Here is a 22,439-nt window from a genome sequence, read left to right on the forward strand (position 1 = left end):
GCGGGGAGGGTCGAGGCCCCTTGATCTGCATGACCTCACGTTCACCTGAACCTGGCCCAGACCTGCAGCCCCGGGGTGGGGGGGTGGGCAGGCAGAGAAAATGATAAGACATGAGGAGGGACTTTCAGACTGAGAGTGCAGGCCAGTAGGGTGGTGAGGGGGGATGAGTGGGGAAAAACAGGTGGCCCTGAACCCGTCATCTACCTGACTCCGTACTTGGGTGGTGAGTTCGTCTCCTCAGCCAAGCCTCCCTGCCTGTCCTCACTCCAGCCCCACTAGTGAGCAGGAGGATGCAGACGGTGGTGACCGTGATGGACAGAGACATGGGTGGAGAAGAGAGAAGGGAGGGCTGTATTGTGTGAGCTGCGGGGGACAAGTAGCTAGGCTGGCTGAGGACAGAGCCCAGATCTCTGCAGGACAACTCAAGGGAGTGGCTTCCGGCATTTCCTCATCACGACCCACGGTGAGAAATACATTTTTACATCACAACCCAGTACACGTGTCTGTGTGTGTACGTGAAACTGAAATAGAAGTCACAAAGCAGCATTACCGTGCTACAGGTGACGCACCCCATCACGCTCTGGCCTCAACCTTCGGATCTGATCTGGCTTCAGGGCTCGTTAGTGGGTCACAGCCGGCAACTCGAAACAATCTGCCCTGCCGTGCCTCGGGAATTCCAGAGGGCCTTTGGGGCTTAGGAATTCCTGCCTAGTTCAGTGCTCTCAACCACCCGAGCACCTGCTGAATGGCAGACACGTTGCTCGATGCTGGGTGGGGATGGGGAGCAGGGCAGCTCCGAGAGGAGGGTATGGAGACATCATACACACAGACCAGACGACTCTCCGTACAGGGGGCGGCAACGGGGCCACCAATGCTACCCAGATACACGACCTGAGCGCACTCAGCTCCGGCTGGGCACCAAGGAGCAGCACCGTGACCTGCTGGCAGCTGGCATCAGAAAGCAGACACGAGTATCCCTGTCCTTCCTAGCCCATCCCTTCCCCCTCTCCGAACTGCAGCCCTCTCTCCTCTCCCCCCGGTTCTGGCCCAGAGTGGAGGAATATCGGGCAGCGGCGTTATCCAGAAAGCAGGGGATAAAAGGAGTCGACCTTGACCCCTCCCAGGGTGCCGCAAGCCTCCAGGTCTTCCAAGGGCCAGGCTGGAGGTATCCTCAGGGGCAGCCCCTTCACACCGAGTCTCCTTGTGCTGCACTGGGGGCTTGCTTCAGAGCTGCCTGCTCTCTGCTTGCTGAACTAAAGCCTAAAGGCAACTCACGCATCTCAAATTTATTTCTCAGGGAAAAACAGTTTCTAACACCCTCTGTGGGCCCTGAAGGGGAAAAATAGGTCACTCTTAAGGCCTCCTAAGCTCCTCCTACAATTATCCCAATGAGATCCTGCAGACGAGCTACAGCTGGCAAAAAGTACAAAGCTATTTCCGTAATGAAGGACTGTGTAGCCCTCACCTTCCTCACTGATTAAAGCCCTCCTCCATCCCGCCGGGCTCTGAAGACTGTGGCCTGGCCCTCCCGCTGTTTTGGGGAGTTAGAAGCAATCTAAGTAACTAGGATAGATCAGAGAGAGAAAAAGGAAGCGAGGAGACTCCAGCAAGGGAACAGCAGTTGCCTCCACGTGCCCCTTCTCTCCATCTGGGGGGCATGTGGGAGAACCCCCGGGGCCTCCCGCAGTGGAGCAGGCCGTGGCCCAGTCGAGCACCTCTGGGAGCTGTTGTGCATGCACTTGGGGGAAAGCAGGGGCCTCTGCCGAACAGGGGCAGTCCCCAGCATGTCCATATTCCCCGGGCCTGGACCCAGGCTGGGCAGCAGGATGCTCTGTACAGGTGGACCTGGCTGGGAAACAGCCCAGGGGTTGATGTCTCTTTCCCTTGGCCAGATATACCACATACCCCTGGCCCTGAAGGCTAGGGGAAATCTCTTAGACCTGCGTTTCTACATCTATCAAATAGGCCTTGAGCCTGTGCATGAGCATTCTTGGAAAACTGGAAGGAGCTCCCACATGTAGTTATTACTGTCACTTTACAAACAGGAAGAGATATCTATACAGGAGAATGAGTCAAAACAGCCGATCTTTGTTTCGGGAACGGTCGCTGCTGAGGGATCTGGGTGGCCTGGTGGGAGGGGAAGGAGTGGGGGATCTGTACCACCCTGGACTGCTCACTTCGTACTACAGCCAGACAGAGGCCCCCACACCCTGCTCCCCTGATGAGGGCAAAGCTACCTTCTGGAGTGGGGGTGGAGGGAGAACCTCCGTTTAAAAGCTGGGAAGAAGCTGAGGCACGGAGAGGTGATGGGAGTCTTCCAAGGCTGCGGTCAGGAAGGGGGGAAGCCAATGGCCAGGGCCTGTCCTGGCCTGCCTGCCTGCAGCTATGAACCCAGGTCTGGTCTCTGCATCAGCTCGTAGGAGCCCCTCTTTGGTAACCGCTCCATTCAGTAAGTAGCAGAAGGAAACAGAGGCATTAGGAATCGCCTCGAAGAACAGGAGGCAGGGGAGGAAAGGCCCAGTGAGGAGAGCCTGCTGAGAAGGAAGGGCTTAGGGCGAGACCACAGTCAGTCACGCCAGCGCAGGAGGGAGAGCACTTCTGGGCATGTTCCTTCCACCTAAAGACAGCACAAGGGCTTAAGGGACTGGGGAGCCACCTCGGGGCCAAAGGCACTCAGGGATCCTGGTCTTGGGAGGGAAAAGTCCAAACCAGAGTGCATCCCCAGGGCCTTCCCAGGGACCAGACAAGGAACCCCATCCTAGACACGGAGCCAAGTCTTGTATACTCGGCCTGGCACTTCTGGAGTCTCACTGTGCAACCTGATGGGCTCTCATGACTTCTCTGAGCCTCAGTTTACTCATCTGTAAAAGAACGGATTCCAAACCTCAGAGGTTACCTGGTCCTGACCCCCCGCCCCGGCCAGGGTCCTGCAGGCAGCATCCCCGACAGAGGGGATACTCAGCACGTGCGGGAGGCAGGCGCTCTCCATCCAGCTCCAAACCACTAGAAAGCTCTTGCTTTTAGTCAAATGGCATAATGGCTGTGAAAGCAATTACAAAAGTAAAAGCAGAACCAGAGGGGGTTATTACTGACACTGCCAACATCAGACGTGACGTGAGAGGGCCCGAGAAACGGGGCTGAAGAGGGGCTTCTGAGGGAGCCGAGGCAGCCAGACGAGGGAGCCGAGGAGGAGGGCAGAGGGGCCCTGGTGAGCAGCTGGAGAGGATGCCTGGGGGAGCTGCCCACAAGGAGGAAAGGACCACCCGCTGGGCCTGCCGTGTGCAGAAGGCACTCTGAACCCAGGGCGGAGACCCTCGGGTTCCCTGGGGGGGAGTGTAGGCGTGCAACGTTAGGCACAGAGGCCCTGCTCTGAACACATTTGCCTGGCGGCCCCTGCTCACTACCCGTGAAGAGCTCACTGTGGAGTCCAGGGAGGGAGATGGGGAACTTAGGTGCAAGAAGATGTATATAAGGTTCAAGCCGGAGGGCCTGGGAGGCAGCCCAGACCAGCAGACGGAGATGCAAGAGAGAGCTCGTAGACCAGGGTGGCCCGCTGGTTCAGGGAAGGGTGTGAGGAAGCCCAGGCCTTCTACCTGCCAGGTGTGCAACCCAGCCCCAGCAGGTAGCAGGGCCTCAAAATGGTTCCCTTCCCGGGCTCAGTGTCCCGTGCTCAGGTGTCTCAGACTGGAAGGCTCACCCTGGCCTTTATGTCTGTGCAAGTCTGACCCCGGAGCCCCATGTCTGTGCCCCGTGACCCCGTGAGCCCCTGAGGAAAGGGAGGGCAGAGGGAGGAACTGCAGACAGTGGGAGGCGCGGGGCCCACACGGCCGGGGCCGCTCACCCACGATGTTGTTCTCCTCCAGGTTGATGGTCTCTAGAGCTGGCAGGGTAGTGAGCTGCTCGGGGAAGTCACGGAACTGGTTCCGGGAGAGGTCGATGGCCTTGAGGTGCTGTAGGGTACTGACCTCGTTGGGGAGCCGGTGCAGGAAGTTCCCTTCCAGGCGGAGCTCTGCCATGTGAGGAAGGAAGAGAAGGACGGGTGAATGGGGGCAGATGACAGGGACAGCGGCACCTGGGCCAGGAAGGCAGAGAGGCAACCCCAGCCATGGAGGCAGACCCCTCAAGGGGCTTGCCGCATGTGTGCACAGGAGGAGGGCCCGCCCCACCATGCCAGCTGGGCTCCCCGCTTTGGGCTCTAGAATGGAAGGCTCTCCCAACCAAGGCGTGGCTTAGACAAAGCGTCAGGACGGGCTGGCTCCTCACTTCCTCAGATAAGGCCTCAACTCTGGGCGTCGAGAGGACAGGACTCCCTGGACTCCCCACACCCACAGCCCAGCTGAAGGACACCACTTTCCACCACCCTCCCTGCTCAAGGAGCAGCCAGGGGCAGCCAAGGTCTTTCTATGTCACGTGACCCCACTCCCCTATTCAGCCCCAACTGGCCAGATGAGCGTGGGTTCCCACCCGACAGCGGCTGCTCCGAGAGCCAGCCAGTGACCCATGCAGGAACCCGGGAAGAAGGTGAGCTGGGCCTATGGGAGTCCCTCCCTTGGGGATCTGGTTAAGGCAGGGCTGGCCATGGTGGAAGCCGAAGCTGAAATGTGTTCTACAGAGAGAAGCCTTGGGAGGTCCTGGGGGGCCCTGGGCAAGGACAGGCATGAGGGGCAGAAACCAAGCGTCAACGGGGAGGTAGCATAACGCAGGGCTTAAGAGTTGGGGGGGGATCGGGGGTCCCCACTGCCTGGTTCAAACCTTGCCTGAGAGTTGTTCACTCAGTTATCTAACCACATTAGGTCTCAGTTTGCTCATGTGCAGGAAGGGACTAATAATAGTAAGTGCCTCACAGGGTTGTTGGAGGGTTGAATCCGGGAGCATGGGTAAAGCACCTGGCATGGTGGCCAGCACAAAGTTCGCATTCACATGCCCTGCTATTACCATCACAGCACAGGGCTGTGTGAAGACCAGGCATACGCCAGCACATGGCTGGCACATGTAGTTGATCAATTAACATTAGGGAAGGACCTAAGGGAGCAGTGGAAGCCGGCTGGCGGCTGGAGTGTGGGGGAGACCGAGAAGCAGAACTGCCGTGAGCCCAAGATAAAGAGGCTGGGTCAGCGGAGGCCTTGGTTTCCGGGGCTTTCCCAGCCCCTGTCCACACGTGACCTTGAGTGAGCCCCTCCTCTGCTACATGACTCAGGTGAACCCTGTCATCTTGTCTCACCTAGAGGAAACCGATGCCCAGAAATGCCAAGTGACCTGAGGAATGACCTCAGCTCTTCTTTCCAGGGCCAGCTTTGTGGGTCTGTGACCAGTGCAATCACATGGGGTCCTAGGTTCAGGAGGGTCCCACACCGGAGATCGAACTACCTTCAAAGTCCTAATAAATTTATCCTGGAATCTGTGTCTTACAAAGAACCAGAGTCATGGGGTGTCAGGTCATGCCTGGTCCTCTCAGCAGCCTGCTCTTCAGCCTCCGGTGCCCCAAGGCAGGCTGGTCTTCCCCTCTTCACCCCTGCTCTGCAACCGTGTGAGCTCTCTGTCCCCGGCAGGGGCCTGGGCACAAGGAACATCAGCCGGGCACGTGTGCCCACGGCATCTCGGCTGGAGCACGGTGCCAGCTGTCCCCCACACTCCCTGCCCCCTGGCTGGCATCACCAAAGTATGTCCAGTGGGTGGCGGCTGGAGGATGAGTCTAGGCAGGAGGGAGCCTCTCACCCACCCTGACCCAGGTTCGAACACATCCTGAGGCTGAGGTTTAAAGATCCCTGAGCTGCCTGGCTGCAGCTCCCTGCATCCTGTCCCTGGCCAGGACAAAGTGTGGAGGTCCAGCGTGCTGTGGGGGCTGTCAGGCCTGAAGGTTCATGTGCACGTGCCCTGCATCATGGGGGCAGGGACACCCTAGACGCTGACGAGAGGCTGCACTTCCTGCCTTCCTCCTGACAACCTTCCTGAGTCTGGCTTGAATTCGTCCTCCTGGCCCACAAAAGGCCCCCTCTAGAAACGAGTCACAAAATATGAATTGTGTAATCTTACTACATACAAGTTAAATGCTCTGATATGCACATCTAAAACTGGCCTTGTACTGCATGAAGATGAATGATAAGGGGCGCCTGCGTGGCTCAGTCGGTTAAGCGACCGACTTTGGCTCAGGTCATGATCTCACGGCTGGGGAGTTCAAGCCCTGCGTCGGGCTCTGTGCTGACAGCTCAGAGCCTGCAGCCTGCTTCGGATTCCGTGTCTCCGTCTCTCTCCGGCCCTGCCCAGCTCGTGCTCTGTCTCTGTCTCTGTCTCTCTCTCAAAAATAAATGAACATAGATAAAAAGATGGTTAAAATCCACGCTAATAATTTAGAGTTTTGACTGCTCTTTAATTAGAAGGACATTAAATAGCAAATAAGAAGTACCACGACACCCTGAGAGAGACCTCGGAAAAAAGAAAAAGCTTATGTTCCTTTAATGGTTCCTTGAATGGCACTGCTTTCTGAACGAGGATCCTGCATTTTCATTTCGCACTGGGCCCCACCAGGCTGGCCCTGCTCCTCCATCCGTGCTCCACGCTCCTCCCTCTGACCCTCCAGGATGGAGCCCCGAGCTGTGGGGGATGAGCCGCCCTCAGGTGCCAACGCCCCCTCCCAAGGTTTGGCAGTGAGAGCAGAGCCCCGGCCCATGGGCTCTCTGCACCCACGCCACCCGCAGGCCCCTGCTCTGCCACGCTGGGCCTCAGGCCGGCAAGAACGGCATCTGGCTCATCTTGTTCCCTACATCCAGCCCTCTGAGGGGCACCCTGTGGTCGCTCCCAAAATACTTGATGCACAATGACTCTTCCCACCCCTCACCCAGGGAGCAAACGGATAATGCAGGGGGCCCGGCTGACCTGCCTCTCATTTTCCCACCTCCAGAGAACCACTGCTTGCCCCCCACAAACTCAGCACCCCCCTAGCGGCCAGGCTGTTAGATAGCCACACCTTAAACCAGAAAATGTCCCTATTCAGATCACCGTTATAAGGCCGCTGTGTTGGAAGAGAGGCGGGAAAGCGTCCAGTCCAGTGCTTCCCGGGCTTGCCTCTGCCGGCCACGTCGAGCATGCTGCTTTGCACTTGCAGTCTTCTCTTTCCAGAATGTTCTTGACCAGTATATTCGCAGCGCTTGTGCACCATTTCGTGTGTGTCCTTGCTCAAATGTCACCCTGTCTAAAGCAGGGTCCTCTCCCCTGCGGTGTTTACCTCCACAGCAACCATCATCACCTAACTCTGCTGGCCCATTTGTACACTGGCCACCTGTCCACAAGAATGGGAGCCGCACGACAGCGGGGCTTTGCTCTGCCGTAGAGAAGTGTCCACAGCACGGCGCCCGGTACATGCTGAGTACTCAGGATCTGACCAGTGCACGAATGAATAAATAAACGAATCTGAGTATCAGCCTCACGATTCTGCCAAACTTCTGTTCCACTTATACATTGTTTTTTTCTCAGACTGAGTTGTTCTTTGTTAGTACGTAAAAATGGAAAAAAAAAAAACTTATTACTTTCCAGAAGGACAGTGTTATTCACTTCTCCCTGGAGGCTGTTGCCAAATGAGGGATCTGGGCCCCAGGCGCACTTACACCGGCGGAGGGGTGTGTGGGGAGAGCATCCCAGGCGGGGGTGGGGGGGGGGTGGGGGGTGTGGCTGCCTCATGAAGTGTCTCCGAAGCCACCTGCCTGCAACGGACATTTGTTCTCAGACGAGAACTGGCCCAGTTTTCCCGGCTGTTCAGTTCCTGTTGGGCGTGTTTCCCTAAGCCCCCCTTTTCTAAGAACGTGCCTGCTACACTCTGGGCAGTCTGGCTGCCAGCGCACCCCCATATCCCCCACTCACAGTCCAAGTGCGGGTGGGGCCTGCAGTGGGCCACTCAGGGAGCCGGTCTGGCCTCCACGGGGCCGCTGCTGGCGACGAAGAGGGCAGTTTTGAGGGCACTGCTCCATTTGCCGAGCTCGCTGGCAGGTGCCAGTCGGTATTATGCACGGGGAGGTGGCCGACGTTCTCAACTGTCCCCAGGTTTGTTTCATTGCCATGGCAGGGAATGCCAACTCTGGGAAGGCTTCCTCACACCCGGGCACTGGACCCTGCCTTGCTGGAACCGCCGCATTCCTCCGGCAGACCTCACTGCCTGGGCCACACAGGTGAGATCAGGGTACAGCCCCGCCCCCTCCTGTGGCGAAGTGGCCATACGGCACGGGGGTGTGACAGAGCCAGGCTCTGGGGCCTGGTGTTTGTGGGTTCGGAGTTGGACTCCGCCCCTTCCAGGCTATGTGACCTTGGGCAAATTGTTTATCTATCTCTGCCTCAGTCTCTTCGTCTGTAGGATGAGGACAGTACCAGACCTTTCTACAGGGCTGCTGTGAATTTAGTGAGTGAAGGCACGAAAAAGGCTTTGAACAGTGCTAGGCACACAGCAAGTGCTATGTAAGTATGTGAGACAGACGGGTAGGCAGACAGCTACGCACACCATGCCGAGTACCTGGTGAATGCAGTAATCCAATCAGTAATGAGTTGCCTGCTAAGCTCGTATTCCTAACTGCCCAAATGTGGGCTTGGAAGAGAAGAGAACGCTCTTCGCCTGAAGCTATAGTGAACACAAGACTGTCCTCTCCTGCTTCAGGCAGCCTCTCAGGGTCCCGAGGCCTCTGGGGAGCAGGTGTCTGGAGCACCGACCAGCGGGGAGCTGACAAGTACAGTCCCAGCATCACAGCCGCACAGCACACGAGCCTTCAGGGGACCCACCACCTGCTGGCCCTGTCCCTTTACACCCCGGGGCCAGACCCCACAGCGGGGGGGGAAGGGGGGGCAACCGGGACAACTGCTGCGGCGGGTGGGAAAGAGAATCTTCCCTTTCTTGGCTTTGTAATCCTGAGTCTTTGACATGTTCAGAACTGCTATTTAAAAAAAGCCTTTTATCAAACCCTGCGGGGCGTGAGTCTAACGACAGCCCCAAGATGGCTGGGTACCGTGCGAAGCATCCATCGCTACAGACAGCTTCCGAGAGCCTTGCAGGAGCCTGCCTCCCTGTGCAGCCTGCACAGTCAAGGGCCCGTGGGTGGGGTGCTCCCTGGGGGTCTCAGCGGCCTCACCTGGCACCCCACCCCCACAGCCTGCTCCCACTGCAGGGACCCCGGGGGAGCATCCCTGACTAGCAGAAGCCTCACTTGCCGGCCGTCTCTGCTGCTCAGCATGAAAACACCCTGCCATCAGTCAGTTGGGTATGGTAGAGACGGGCCATCTAGTCTGGGAAGGTGAGCTGCATGAAGGCTCCGCCCAATGCCCCCAACACAAAAACTGAGGGGTACGGCCAGTCTAGGAAGCCCTCAGCCATCGTTCACCCCTTTTCAAGGTAGCAACGTGGACATCATTACTGAGGCTAGTTTAGGGGCCACGACATCCTTGAACAGAGGTATCCAGAATGACCAGAGGGGCTTTCTTTCCTGCACCTCAGACAGGTTTGCTTCGTAGGCTGGTGGGTACCTGCTGCTTACGTCCAGGTTTGAGGAGATCATGCTGAGGATGGCAAGTAGGTATGTGTGTGGCCCGGCTCCACTGTCTCATCGATACAGCCCAGGCCGAAGAGGCAATGCTCCTCTGCGGTGGGTAACCAGGTACTGCTGGGCCAGGGAGAGAAGGAAGGGGCCAGAGGAACCCAGCAAATGGGGAAGCAGGCAGAGCCGGCTGAGGTGCAAGAACCCCAGGCAGGCAGGCGGGTGGTGTTGGCGTGGTCCACCAAAGAGGACACGGAAGGTGTCAGAACAAGCGTTAAAGTTGAACTCCAAGGAAAAAGACAAGTGAGTTACCAAACCAGGACCCAAGGCCGGGCCAGAGGCCCCTCGAGGGCCAGGACCCGTGAGGTGCATCCTCGTATCCTGTGTGCCCAGCACAAGGCCTGACACAGAGAGGGCACTCAGGAAAGACTTGACAAGAAACAAAGGAACTGCCGTAGGCTGATTAGGCCCGAAACTCCTCAAATGCTTCCCGCTGCTCCCAGCCTAGCACAGGGCTATCCCGCAGCACGGTGTGCATGAATGTGAGCAGTCAGGTGTAATTTGACAGGAGTGAGTGTTGCCCTTTTCCAGAACAACCCAACGGAGGCAAGACGGGAAGTTACGAGGGTCAAAGAGCTTAGGAAGAAGAGCCCTCCGTTCAGAGTGGTTCTTGAGCAAACCTTTCCGGAGGCAGGAATGCCTTGTTGGGCTTGTACTTTTTAATTAACCATGCTGGGTGACGGAGCAGTCCTGGCCTTCTGATACCTGGGGCATCAAAATGTAGGGACTTGACGTTTTGTAAAGCTTGGACGAATGAGCCTTTCATGGATCTGTCACGGTCCGAGCCTCTCCCATCTGAGCCATCATTCTCTCCATTCAACACTGCTCATAAAGTCTTCTGCCTACCCTTTTGGAGGCAGCCCATGATGTTTTTGGAGCTAGATCCAGTATCAGATTTTAGCTGCCCCACTTACTAGCTGTGTGATGGTGGCATATCACCAAACCTCTCTGAGTCGCTTCATCTCGAAAAAAATGAGATGATAAAACTTAACCTCTGTGTTGCCAAGAACACTGAAGGAGGGGATATGTGTATAGCACTTGGCATGTGGTGGGTGTTCAATAAACACTAACTCTGTCCTTTCCTAAGGTGAAGGAAAGAGAAAGGACATAAATCATTTTATAGAAGCGTGGCGGCCTGCCCACGGTGCCTGGGAACTGGAGCGAGCAGAGGTTTGATTAGGGGCAGCAGGTCTTTGCATTTACTGGACCTGGAAGTTCTGTTCAGCAGTTCTGGGCTCCACCTTGGGCAGAGGGGGTTCCTGTCCTGCTCCTCCCCGAGCCCTAAGAGGAGTGGCTGTGATCTCACAAAAGCCTCTGGGTGATGGTCACACTAACAGCACGCAAGGGAAGGGGGTAGGCAGAGCTCTTGACTCACAGCTGGAGCAAGATAAAGAGATGCACAGAAAAGCTACTGAATAGCAAGAAAGAGACCCGGCGGGACGCACTGAGCAGTGGTGAAAATGACATCAGTCCGATGAAAAGCTTCCCCCACCTGGTGGTGGAGAAGCCCCGGGCTGATGCTGGTACGTCTCCCCAGCAGAGTGGCTCGCGTTGCTCTTCCGTCCTGAAGCTTCACACGGAAGTGTCTCCAGCCTTCCTCAGATTCCGCTCCCCCGCGGCCCCACCTAGCCTTGCCCCAACCTTGGTGTCTGGATGCCCCCCACCCTGCCATTCCCTGAGGAAAGGGGACAGTCGTGGGATCTCCCCGTTCCCTTATCTGTGAATCTCCCGGAACACAGGGGGCATCTGTGCACAGACCCTGTATGTGCTACTGTGGAGCTACACGCTCGAGGAAAGTCACGGCCCAGTCCTCAATCGCTACTGAAGGTGGCAGGGAGCCTAGCCCTGGGCGGTGCCGATAGCTTTCACAGAAACCAGACGCTGTGCCAACTGTAACTCCAATTCTTGTTCCAGCCACTGACATTTGTTATTATTTGTTCCTCATGCGAGACTGGCCTACCCTGACCGGTACGGCTGGTTTACCTTTAAATGTATTTTCTGCTTACAAAGGCAGCGCATGCTCACCGTAGAAATACAGACATCACAAAAATATGGAACACAGAAAAATGAAAATTGTACGTGTTTCCACCCCTAGGGAGTACCAGAGTCGTTTGGTATTCAATCTTCCATATTTTTCTGTGTACGTACTAACAGATGGATGGACAGATGGGTAGACTAATGGGTGGACCAGCATTGTTTAAAAAAACAGAAAGGCAGGGGCGCCTGGGTGGCCCAGTCGGTTAAGCGTCTGTCTATAGCTCAGGTCATCATTTCACGAGTTCAATCCCTGCATCAGGCTCTGTGCCGACAAGCTCAGAGCCTGGAGCCTGCTTCGGATTCTGTCTCCCTCTCTCTCTGCCCCTCCCCTGCTCATGCTCTCTCAAAAATAAATAAAACATCAAAAAACAAAAATGCAATCATAGACTATGTACTCTTTTGAGACCTGCCTTTTTCCTTCAAGAGAACTTAGGCAGCTTTCCAAGTCATTGCTTGGTGCATCCTCTGGAGATCGCTGCTCTAAAGATTCAGACTTGTGGATACAAAATCACCCCCTAGTCCCGGCTTCATGTTCCCCAGGGAAGGCTGCTCTCTGAAGTCTGTCTCTTCAGCAACAGGCTCCGAGAAAAGACTCAGCTGCGAGGAGGAGGGGCTGGATCTGTCTGAAAGGCGGCCTCTCTCACAGTTCAGAAGCTTTTCTGAAGAGCAAAAGTTGCAGAGGGAGTAGCAGCTGGGTGGGCAGGGCTCATGCCCTTGGCATTCAGGTCCTTAACTGCAGCAAGGTCATCAACGAGGCTGCACTGAACCTTGGCAGGGAAGGGGAGACTCTCCATTACGGAGCTTCAAAGGGGACCCAGAGGTGCTCTGGTGTGGCAGTGTCGGCCCACTCCCGGGAACCTGCTGCATTCGGCACGTGCTAAAGCGCTCGGCTCGTGGGGGAGGGATTCTAGGAAAGAGCTCTTCTGCTGGACGCCAGAAGTGTAGCTCCCTGGGTATGGGGCCTCTAACAAAAATGAATAATGGTAGCTAACGCCTATGGACGCTAGTATGTTCCGGGTACTTGTTCTAAGGGTTTACGGCCAAGCAGCATTTTCATTTTATCATAACCTATTACCCCCAGTTTGCAGAGAGAGGAAATGACTTGCTCAAGGTCGAACCCCAACCTCTCCCCGCAGATATCTGACTTTCCTCTCCCAACTCCCAATACCAGGGTTTGAACCCCAGCCGCACTGCCCAAAGGAAGTGGGCCATTCACGTACCCAGCTTTTTCCAGGGTGGCATCCTGAATCTCTGCGACATCTGTTCTCAGGGTACTCAGCAAACCTGTTTATGTCGTGCTGAATGAGGGAAGGGGGCAGAAGCCGGAGGGGCTGGTTCTAGTCTACCTCCTCCTGTGTCCGTGGGCCCTCCCTCTCCCCCAGACAGCCCTATGAGGAGGTCTTCCCTGCCCATTTACAGCAGGGCTGAGAGGATGCCCTGAGGGGGCTGTGAATGGCAGAGGTGCTGTGTGACGTGTGATAGTCATTAAGCACCCCCTAGGCGCTCAGCCCAGCACTTGAACATGAAAAAAGGATAATCTTTGGAAAGCAAAAGCATGCAATAAATGGAATTTCTGTGAGGGAGGTACAATACCCATGGGGCTTACTTCTTGGATTCTGGAGCCTTTATGGGAACCAAAATTGAAAGCGAACTTTAAAGCAGAAACAGAAAGGGAAAATCACGAAGAAGGTGGATGGAGCTGGGACACGTGACTTACGGGAAAGTCACTGAGACACAGTGATACCAAAACAGCCTTCACTCTCTCACTCAGCACCTCCCATATGGCAGCTCCTGCGTGATTGTGGGGGAAGTCATGGAGAACACCAGTTCCTTCCCTTAACAATTTACACACCAACGGTGGGGCCGGGGCGGGGGGGGGGGGGGGGTGCGGTGGGGAAGGAACAAAGACAAATAAGGAAATAAGATTATTTCAGATTGCTAGGAAGGCATTTGTGACCAGAATGAAGAAGGAGAAGGAACTAGTGTGTGAAGAGTCCAGGGGAAAGCTATCAGGAATAACAAGTACGAAGGCCCCGAGGTAGGAAAGAACTTGACACATCTGAGGAACAGAAAAGGGGTCAGTGTGCCCAGAGTGTGGACTGCAAGGAGAAAAGTGGTAGACGTGACGCTGGAACCAGGTTAGGCAGGGTCTGAGACCCCGGGAAGATCGTGGGTTGACTCTTCGTGAGACAGGAAGCCGAGGAAAGCATTTTGGGAAAACGTGTGCGCGTTTTGCGTGGACTTTGTATCCCTGGGAACTTGCTGAACGCGTTTATGAGTCCTAGGAGGGTTTTGTTTTTGTAGATTTCGTGGCGTTTTCTTTTTTTTTTTATCCAACGTTTATTTATTTTTGGGACAGAGAGAGACAGAGCGTGAACGGGCGAGGGGCAGAGAGAGAGGGAGACACAGAATCGGAAACAGGCTCCAGGCTCCGAGCCGTCAGCCCAGAGCCCGACGCGGGACTCGAACTCACGGACCGCGAGATCGTGACCTGGCTGAAGTCGGACGCTTAACCGACTGCGCCACCCAGGCGCCCCTCGTGGCGTTTTCTATGCGACAATCATGTCGTCTGCAAACAGGGGAAGTTTTATTTCTTCGCTTCCAATCTATACTTTTATTTCTTTTTCCCGTCTTGCTGCGGTAGTTGAAACTTTCGGGATGAGGGCAGACATCCTTGCCTTGTTCTCAAATTTACAGGGAAAACAAACATTTCATCGGTAAGTCTGATGTCAGCTATAGGATGTTTACAGATGTTCTGTACCACCTTGAGGTACTTCTCTTGTTTGCCTAGTTGGTCAAGTGCTTCCTTTTTGTCAACAGAGAGAATCACAGGATTCTTCTTTGTTAGCTTTTGATAGGACGGGGAACACTGACTGGGTTTTCAAATGTTGAGCCAAACTTGCACCTCTGGAAAAATGAGTAAATCCCACTTGGTCACGGCATACAATTCTTTTGTATACTGCTGTATTTGTTGTATTTTGCTGTATTTAGCAAACACTAATTGTTTGCTAAAAATTTTTGTGTCTTAGCTCATGAGAGACGTTGGCCTATAGTTTTCTTTTCGTACTGTCTTTATCTAAATTTGGCATCAAGGCACTGCTGGCTTCATAGCATGGGTTGGAGAGCATGCCCCTCTCTTCTATTTTCTGGCAGAGACTATGTAAAACTGAGTTAATTCTTGTTTAAAAGTTTGATAGAATTCTCCAGTGAAATCACCTGGGCCTAGAGAATTTATGTCAAATTTATGAGTGCAATGCTGTTCATAATAGACTCGGTAGCTTTTGAGTGGGGACCAAACCGTGGAACAGCTTCCAGGCCCCCGTCACCACGGGAGGACTAAGAAAACAGGTTTCTTGGGATCGAATCCACCACACCTACTCAAGTCCCAGTCCTGTGGAACTCCCGGGACTTTATGTCACCCTACCCTTGGCACTTGAGGTTTTCTCTGCCATCTCCACTTCAAAGGGAGAACAGAAGTGTGGACGAGAGCCCCAGCCACCTGATCGGCTGGTAGGCTAAGCTTCAAAAAGAAATCGTACCTGCAGCCAAGCTGGCTTTGCTTCTCAGCCCTGGGGCCACGATATACTCTTTTTCGTGGTGGTGTCACAACAATGCCCAGGCCCCGCCAGCCTCTCTCTTGGACAGAGAGGGCGGAGGTCCGCTGGTCCCAGGGGGCTGCGTTAATGGGACTCCACATGCTTCTTTCTGCTCTCTTACATCAGGGTTCAGAGTCAAACAACCTGGGCTCCCAGAATGGACAGGGGCCCTGGGAGGAGACCTTATTCCATCCGGCTCCCAAGACTGTCCACAGCCTGAGAACAGCCCATCGTGACATTCCCTTGTTTGTTATCCTTAGTAAATTGTGGTTTCCGGTGTCTGTTTAATGGACCTCTCCTTCCCCAAGTTCTTCTTATTACTTCCGTATCATCCGTATCTTGGACAGTTGCCAAGTGTGACTCAGAGGCCTAGGACTGACCCCAGCAGACAAAGGAAGCCTGCTGGTTCCACTAAAGGACAGATGAGGCTGGCCTGTAGTAATTATGTAGCCGGGCAGTGAGGGAAGGTGCCAGCTCCAAAAATACCTGCCCACTGAGGATCAGCCAGCACCGTGGCTGTGACCCTGCGTCAGTGAGCAATCATGTAGCTTGCTGCCTGTGAGGGCCCCCCTGTAGGGCAGTCAGCTCCTGGAGTGAGGCAGTAGGTGACCTTCAATTGGTCCATGCTCAGCACAGACAGCTGCTGTCCACAGGGGGCAGAGGGGCGAAGAGACAAGAGCCAAGTTTCCAAAAGCCACATCTACGTGGATGGAAGGAAGGAAGGGATGAGAAAACTCATCTAACCAGGTCTGGAAATAACTAAAACGAAGTGCTAACCATCTGCCTCGTGAAAAGAATAAGGGGACTCTCATTGTACTGACATGAACCACTTTCTAACATACGCTGCTAGGAGATAAACACAAATCGCAAAACAGTTCACACACCCTACAAAGGAGCTTCACAGAGGAGCTCTGGATGTGGACCCGCAGATCTGACCCTTTGTCCTCGTGGCATGGCCTCGGGCAAGTTATTTAATTAAAGCCTTCTTGCCTCAGGGTTCCTCATCTGAAACAAAGAGCTGATAACACTACTGACCTCATCCTGTAAGTGCTACCGACATTAAGTACACGTGTGTTCACACTGGCGTGTTCACACTGGCACAGAACCTCTCTAGAACTGGTAAGAGCAGGTACCTCTGGGTACAGGAAATGGATATCTGGGGATGGGAGGAACAGGTAGACTTCTGTTTCGCTATTTCCCTCTCTGAGCCTTGGAATACCATACTGTGTGCATCCGTTGCTCGTTCAAAACAAATAGCAGGAACCTCAAATGAAGCCTTGGGAGTTTTATACCAACTAGAGAAACGTACGAGAAGTGGGTAAGAAGGGCAGAGGAGGAATGGAAACTCTTAAATCTCAAAGCCAGGAGTGAAGGAAGGCTCGGAACAGGGAAATGAAGGGGAATGACAAAGCCCCCCGTCACACGGGGAGCGGGACATGTTTGCTGGGGCCCTGCGGGACTGAGGCATCAGAGCCTATGCTGAGCTGCAGATGTCCCAGGGCCCCAGGTACGTACACGAGTCCTGGGTCTGCTGGCTTCCGGGGGTAGACGAGGTGCAGGATAGAGACGTTCTCCTGCTTGTGTGGCAGGAATAGCTCTCCAGGGTGCCTCTAAGACCCCTCCAAAGGTAACTTATTTTATTTATTTATTGTCACCTTCCAGGAAAAAGGACACAGTTTGGTTTATAAGGATTTATAAATGAAGTGAACAAGTTAACAGCCTATGAGATTTACACACTTTCCACGATGTATTACTATCATGTCCATTTTAGGATGAGAAAATGAAAGCTCAAAGTGGTTCGATAATTTGCCTAAGGTCACACAGCTTGGAAATGCCAGGGTCTGGTAGTTCCTCACAGCTCTTAGCAAAGTGGCTGCCAAAGAGCGGCCACAAATAGCTGAGCGCATAAAGAATGACAGAAGTGCCATCCATCAGAGGTCTGGCTAATAAACCACAAAAGCCATCCACAGAGGGCCGTAGGCCTTTTGGGCTGAGACTTTGGGGCAACTCCCGTCACAAGGCAGAGACTCGTTCCCACCTCTGGATTCTGGGCTGGCCCTGCGACCGCTCTGATGAACAGAATACAGCAGAAATGACGTTCAGGAGACGTCCAAGTTCAGGCATCAAGCTCGGCACCAGCCACTTCCTCTTGGGAGCCCAGCCACTATGAAGAAGTCCAAGCAGGTTAGAGGCCCCGGGGAGCGAGGCCCTGGAGGATGAGGGACCCCAGCAGAACCGCTAGCAGAGACCAGCCGACCCACAGAGCTGGAGGAAATAGCACGCTGTTGTTTTAAACCAATAGATGGTAGGGTGGTTTGACGTGCAGTTAACAGAGCCAAGAAACAGCTCTTCTGCCGCCAGCAATACCCTTGGAGCAGCACACGCTTGCCTGGATGTTCCAAGGAGAGCCGGCCACGTCCCACCAGTGTCCCAGGCCCGGGCTGCGCTGGACAGGGAAGCAGGCCTCAGGTTCCACCCCACCGGGACCGTTCAGCCTCCTCTTTCACAGCGGTGGGGGTAGTGGCTCCCACTCGGGGTCTGAACAAGACCCACGGAGCGTCGTTTTGAGCCCCGCCCGCCTTTAGCCTGCATGCCACAGGAGGGACCAAAAGCTGGAGGTGCCGAGGGAAACGGGGCAGCCGAGGAAGGCGGGCATGGTGGCTCTTTGGAGAAGGTTTCCCCTCTGGGGCACCAGCCCTGGCTCCACAGTGAGGTCAAGTGGGAGAGCAGAGTAAGCAAGCAAAGTGGGGACACTGAGACAGAAGCCCCCCTCCCAACTCTTTCGGCTGTGTATCAGTTTCCTACTGCTGCTGTAACAAATTGCCCCCAACTTGGTGGCTTTAAACAACACGAGTGTATCATCTTACGGCACTGGAGATCAGAAGGCCAAGATGGTCTCAGAGGACTAAAACCAAGCCGGGGAGGTATGTACCGTCTGCAGGGTCTAGGGGGAGAGTCCGTGCCTTGACCGAAGCCGGAAACGGCTTCTAGAAGCTTGTGGCCACATCACTCCAGTGGCTGTGTCTACCATCACATCTTTTCTAGTCCTCCTGCCTTCTCATGAAGACCCTACGAGGACATCCACCCACCTCCCACTTAATCCATGTCAAGGATCTCAACTTATTCACATCTGCAAAGACTCTTTTGCCGTGTGAGGTAATATAATCGCAGGTGGCAAGAACTAGGACGTGGACATCTGTGGGGGGGTCACTCTTCTGCCGACCGACCGTGCGGTGAGAAGTCATTCATTCGCCCATTCTGTGTGTAGTTTTGAACACCTACGGCCGTGTACAAAGACTGTGTTGGATAGTGCTGGGGACGCAGCGGCTCCCAGGGCTGTGCATGCGCTAACTCATTCAATCTTCACGGGATCCCTACGAGGTGAAGGCTTTACCAGTATGAGTCTACAATACCACGGGGGAAACTGAGGCAAAGAACAGTTAGACAACCTGCCTGTGGTGACAGAGCTAATAAGTGGCAAAGAGCATCCATCAGGGCCCCAACCAGAAACAGATGAAACACTCAATTCAGGATAATCAAGGAGGCTTTATTTGCAATGAACTGTTTACAAAGGTATAGGAAGCGGTAGGGAAACCTCAAGGGGTTGTGCAGGAACCCCGGGTTAGAAGCAGGGAGCTGTCACCAGCCAGAGGAAACCTGGGAGGACAGTCACGTAAACACTGGCTCGAGAGAAGTGACCTTGGGATGAGGGGCACAGCCAGCCTGAGATGGACCTCATGGTGCCAGGGGAATAAATTCACTGAGCTTCTTCTCTCTCTTCCCCTGACCTCCTGGGGGGCTCCCCACCGGCCCCACCTGACCACAGCCAGAGGGTGAGAGAGGGTAGGATCAGCATGGAGAGTGGACCCAGAGGGAAACAGAAAACATCACGCCCCAGAACTGGGCGTCTATGCTTTGAACATCCAACAGCCCAGCGTCTCATCTTATGGGTCCTGGTTCAGCCTGACCACAAGGCTCCTCACCTGGCAGGCCCCAGGCTCAGGGTGACATCAGGGCTTGATGACCTCATAGTATAGACCAACAGCCTGGAAACACTGGCCTTGGTAATCCTATCTCTGGGATTCTAGCCTAAGGAATGCTAAAGCCCATAATACTTGGGATTCTTTTCATTCTCTGCTAGGGAGGGCTGACCCACTGCCCACAGCATGCACACAGTCTTGGCCTTTGCCCCACTGAGCTCGGCCAGGAAACCCCAGGGGACAGACACCCTTGAAGACTGATGGCGAAAACTGATGTAAAAGGCCACAAACTGATCACCACCTTGGTATCAGGTAGGAACTCTTGATCGTCAGCAACGGGGAGCTGCCCCCTGTGAATGACTCGGGTGAGAAGGACCCTCCCAGGCCCCGCTATCCCGGTGGTGGGCTATGCAGGGGGAACCAGATGTGTGCCCAACAGAGGAGATCTGCCTGATCCCAGACTAAAACCAAAGCGCCTAACTGACCACTGTAAGGCTTCAGTGTCTGCCCTGCTCTCCCCAAATAGTTCTGGATGCCTTCTTCTCTCCTCCTTCATCCACTCAGTGCCATTAGCAAAAAGAAAAGTAAGCCAGTGGGCCGAGGCAAAGCAGGAAACAGAGGGAGACACCCCCCCCCCCAGCCCCCATCTCCCCCTGCTTTGGGGTCACTTGCCCTGGCTCCTCCTTGACGGACTCTCTGAGGACCACTCACTTGCTCAGACCAGTTGCCGATGACACGCCATATCCTCTGCTCTGTAATGTTCCACGTGGTACTGTTTTTATTTTAGTCCATTTCCCAAACACACCTCCCATCTTCCTAAAGGAGGCCTTGGGAACTCCCCCTTTTCCTTCTGTCCAATGGCCCCTCCAAGCCATTTCCTCTGGAGGCTTCCGACTCCCCGGTATTTTGGGCTGAGTGATGTCTCCCCCCGCCTCCCAAATTCCTATGCGGAAGTCCCAGTTCCCGGTACCTCCCAGTGTGGCTGTGTTTGCAGGTGAGGTCTTTAAAGAGGTGCCCAAGTTCAAATGAGGCCATTAGGGTGCCCCTAATCCAATCTGCTTGGTGTCCTTAGAAGAGGAAGTCAGGACACACAGAGAGACCCCAGGAATACGTGTCCACAGGAAGGCCACGTGGGGACACAGTGAGAAATCAGCCACTGGCAAGCTGAGGAGACAGGCCGCAGAAGAAGCCAAACCTTCCAACACCTTGGTGTCTGACATGCAGCTCCCAGAACTGTGAGAAGTAAATGTAAGCCCCCCTCCCTGACCCATGTCGCAGTGCTCTGTCGTGGCGACCCTAGCAGACCGACATACCCACCCACCCACCCAGAGCAGAATAGACTTGTGCCCCCTGGCACGCCAGGCTTCAAGGAAATGTCTGCTGTATCACCCCCCACACGTTGAGGTGGCTGTCCACTCACACGCCCACCTGCCCCGAAAGCCTGGGAGCTCCCCAAGAACCACGTCTAGGTCTCTGTTGTCTCACCCCATCCTAAATGGCGGGTGTCAGGAGGGGGTAACTGAGATGACACGTGTAAAGCCCTCCGTGTAGAGCCGCGAGGGCTCAGCGCCCAGTGCATCGGGAGCCCCGGGCCACCGCTCACCTGCTCATGCCCCCAGCTGGGCCATGACAGGTGCTCCTGAGGAACTGCTGAGCTGAGTTGAAAGACGGGCTGTGAGCAACTGAATATACACGCAGACAATGGCCAGACCAAACATAAAAACAGAACTGTGGCCCACAGCCTGCAGCACCCTGCCCAGAGAGCCAACCCACTAGCCATGGTAACCAGCCGAGGAGGCCAGTCTGCTCCAGGTCCAACTTGCAGGGAGTCAGACTGCCATCTCTTCTGACGGTCCAGGAAGCCCTGTAACACTCCCGTAACAACTGGCCCCAAACAGCCGGGACTTGACTACTGACAATGTCTCTGATTTTTATTCCAATTTCAACTTAGGGCTAACTCCAGAAAGCCAAAATGCACCCTAACCAGTCACATAGGATGCCCCCTGCAAGCTGGCCTGCCTCCAGCTTCGCCTTTTATCCTCTACAAAGCTTTCCTGCCCCTCCGCTGCCTTTGAGTCTCTCCTCGATGCCGCCCGCCAGCTGCTTACTCCCCTGCGGGAGCCAGCTCGGAGTAAACAGCCTGTGCTTCTCATCCGGGGGCTCTTTGTGGATTTCCACAGGTGTCTCTCGCACACCCGGGGCCTGGAAGACCCCGGGCACAGTCCGGGAGCAGAATGACTTGAATGAGAGGAGGAAGTGGGGAGACAGGCACACAGGAGAAGAGGGGACAGAAGAGCCAGAGTCCGACAATGAAACCCGCCACTCCACAGGGCGCACCTGCCCTTTGCACGGATTCCATCTGTGCCACTGGCTTTCTCGGGTTTGGCTTCTTCCTTCTATAAAATGGGTGAAGGGTGTCAAGGGGACGCAAACCCGAGGAGGCCACGAGCCCAGCAGAAGACACTCCCCGGGGCTCCCACAGGAGACAGTGTGGCAGGGAGGGAGGAAGTGGATGCCTTTCTCCCTGGCACCAAGGCAGCCCGCCTTCTCTGTCAAGAGCCACGAACAGGGAAGGGGAAGCCGGCAGGCCTGGGGGAAGTTCAGCAGAGCCTATTCAAGTTTCCTCTTCACACATAAAAGGAGGGAACTTTTCTATTTAAAAGAGAAACTATATATAATAAAGGTTGGGGCTGGGAGCATCTCTTCAGGAGCCAGGAGCCACTCTCGACTCCAGCCCCTCCCTGCCCCTTGTCACTAGCGCCACCGCCTTTGTGAAACCCAATTACTGGGCACATCGCAGCTTTTCCTTTGTAATCCAGGGTGGTGTGGGGGAGTCAGCAGCTGCCAGCCGCACAGAGGGGGTTCAAACTGCATCCTTCCACAGACTTCTGACCAGAAGGGTATTTTATGATAAATATATTTCCGCAGCTAAGCCACAAACACAATGGGTTCTAGCGCATTTCTCTGGCATGCGTCACTGTGCCCCCTGGAGAGGGCTTATTTATTCATCTCACAAGGCAATGCCCAGTGTCAAGTCCTTTGAAAGCCCTTGCTTCCCGGCCCACCCACTGCCCACAGCACTCGCCGGAAGAATTAAGTTTTCTTCCCATTGTTCCCAGCATGTTGTCCACGCCGGCATCATAGGACTTGGTGTGGTTGACAAGTCTGTTCTGTGACCCTGGGCTCCTTCCGGGAGGGAGCTGGTCTGCCAGTCTTTGTCTCCCAGCCTCCAGACACAGGTCTGGAATATGGCAGGT

At 54.9% G+C, this 22,439-nt stretch overlaps 1 protein-coding gene and 1 long non-coding RNA gene across 8 annotated transcripts in view; one reads left to right on the forward strand and one right to left on the reverse strand.

Moving 5' to 3' along the window:
• LRRC20 (leucine rich repeat containing 20) overlaps positions 1 to 22,439 on the reverse strand; it is an 86,330-nt gene that overhangs the window by 21,035 nt on the left and 42,856 nt on the right. For all 5 annotated transcript variants that reach the window (XM_025918380.2, XM_086679895.1, XM_086679897.1 and 2 more), the window contains one exon: positions 3,842 to 4,009. In XM_025918380.2, coding sequence (XP_025774165.1) covers positions 3,842 to 4,009 — 168 coding nt within the window. The remainder of the gene's footprint in view (positions 1 to 3,841; positions 4,010 to 22,439) is intronic.
• LOC147575974 (uncharacterized) lies at positions 16,908 to 21,950 on the forward strand. Of its 3 annotated transcripts, XR_015241635.1 has the most exons (3): positions 18,357 to 19,494; positions 20,304 to 20,430; positions 20,802 to 21,334. It is a non-coding gene; the product is annotated as an uncharacterized LOC147575974 (long non-coding RNA). The 3 variants fall into 3 exon arrangements; XR_015241634.1 differs by having other exon boundaries at positions 16,908 to 19,494; positions 20,255 to 21,950; XR_015241633.1 differs by having other exon boundaries at positions 16,908 to 19,494; positions 20,304 to 21,950.

The sequence above is a fragment of the Puma concolor genome, chromosome D2, assembly GCF_028749965.1.
Source record: "Puma concolor isolate L17-30 chromosome D2, mPumCon1.1.hap2, whole genome shotgun sequence".
Taxonomy (NCBI): Eukaryota; Metazoa; Chordata; class Mammalia; order Carnivora; family Felidae; genus Puma; species Puma concolor.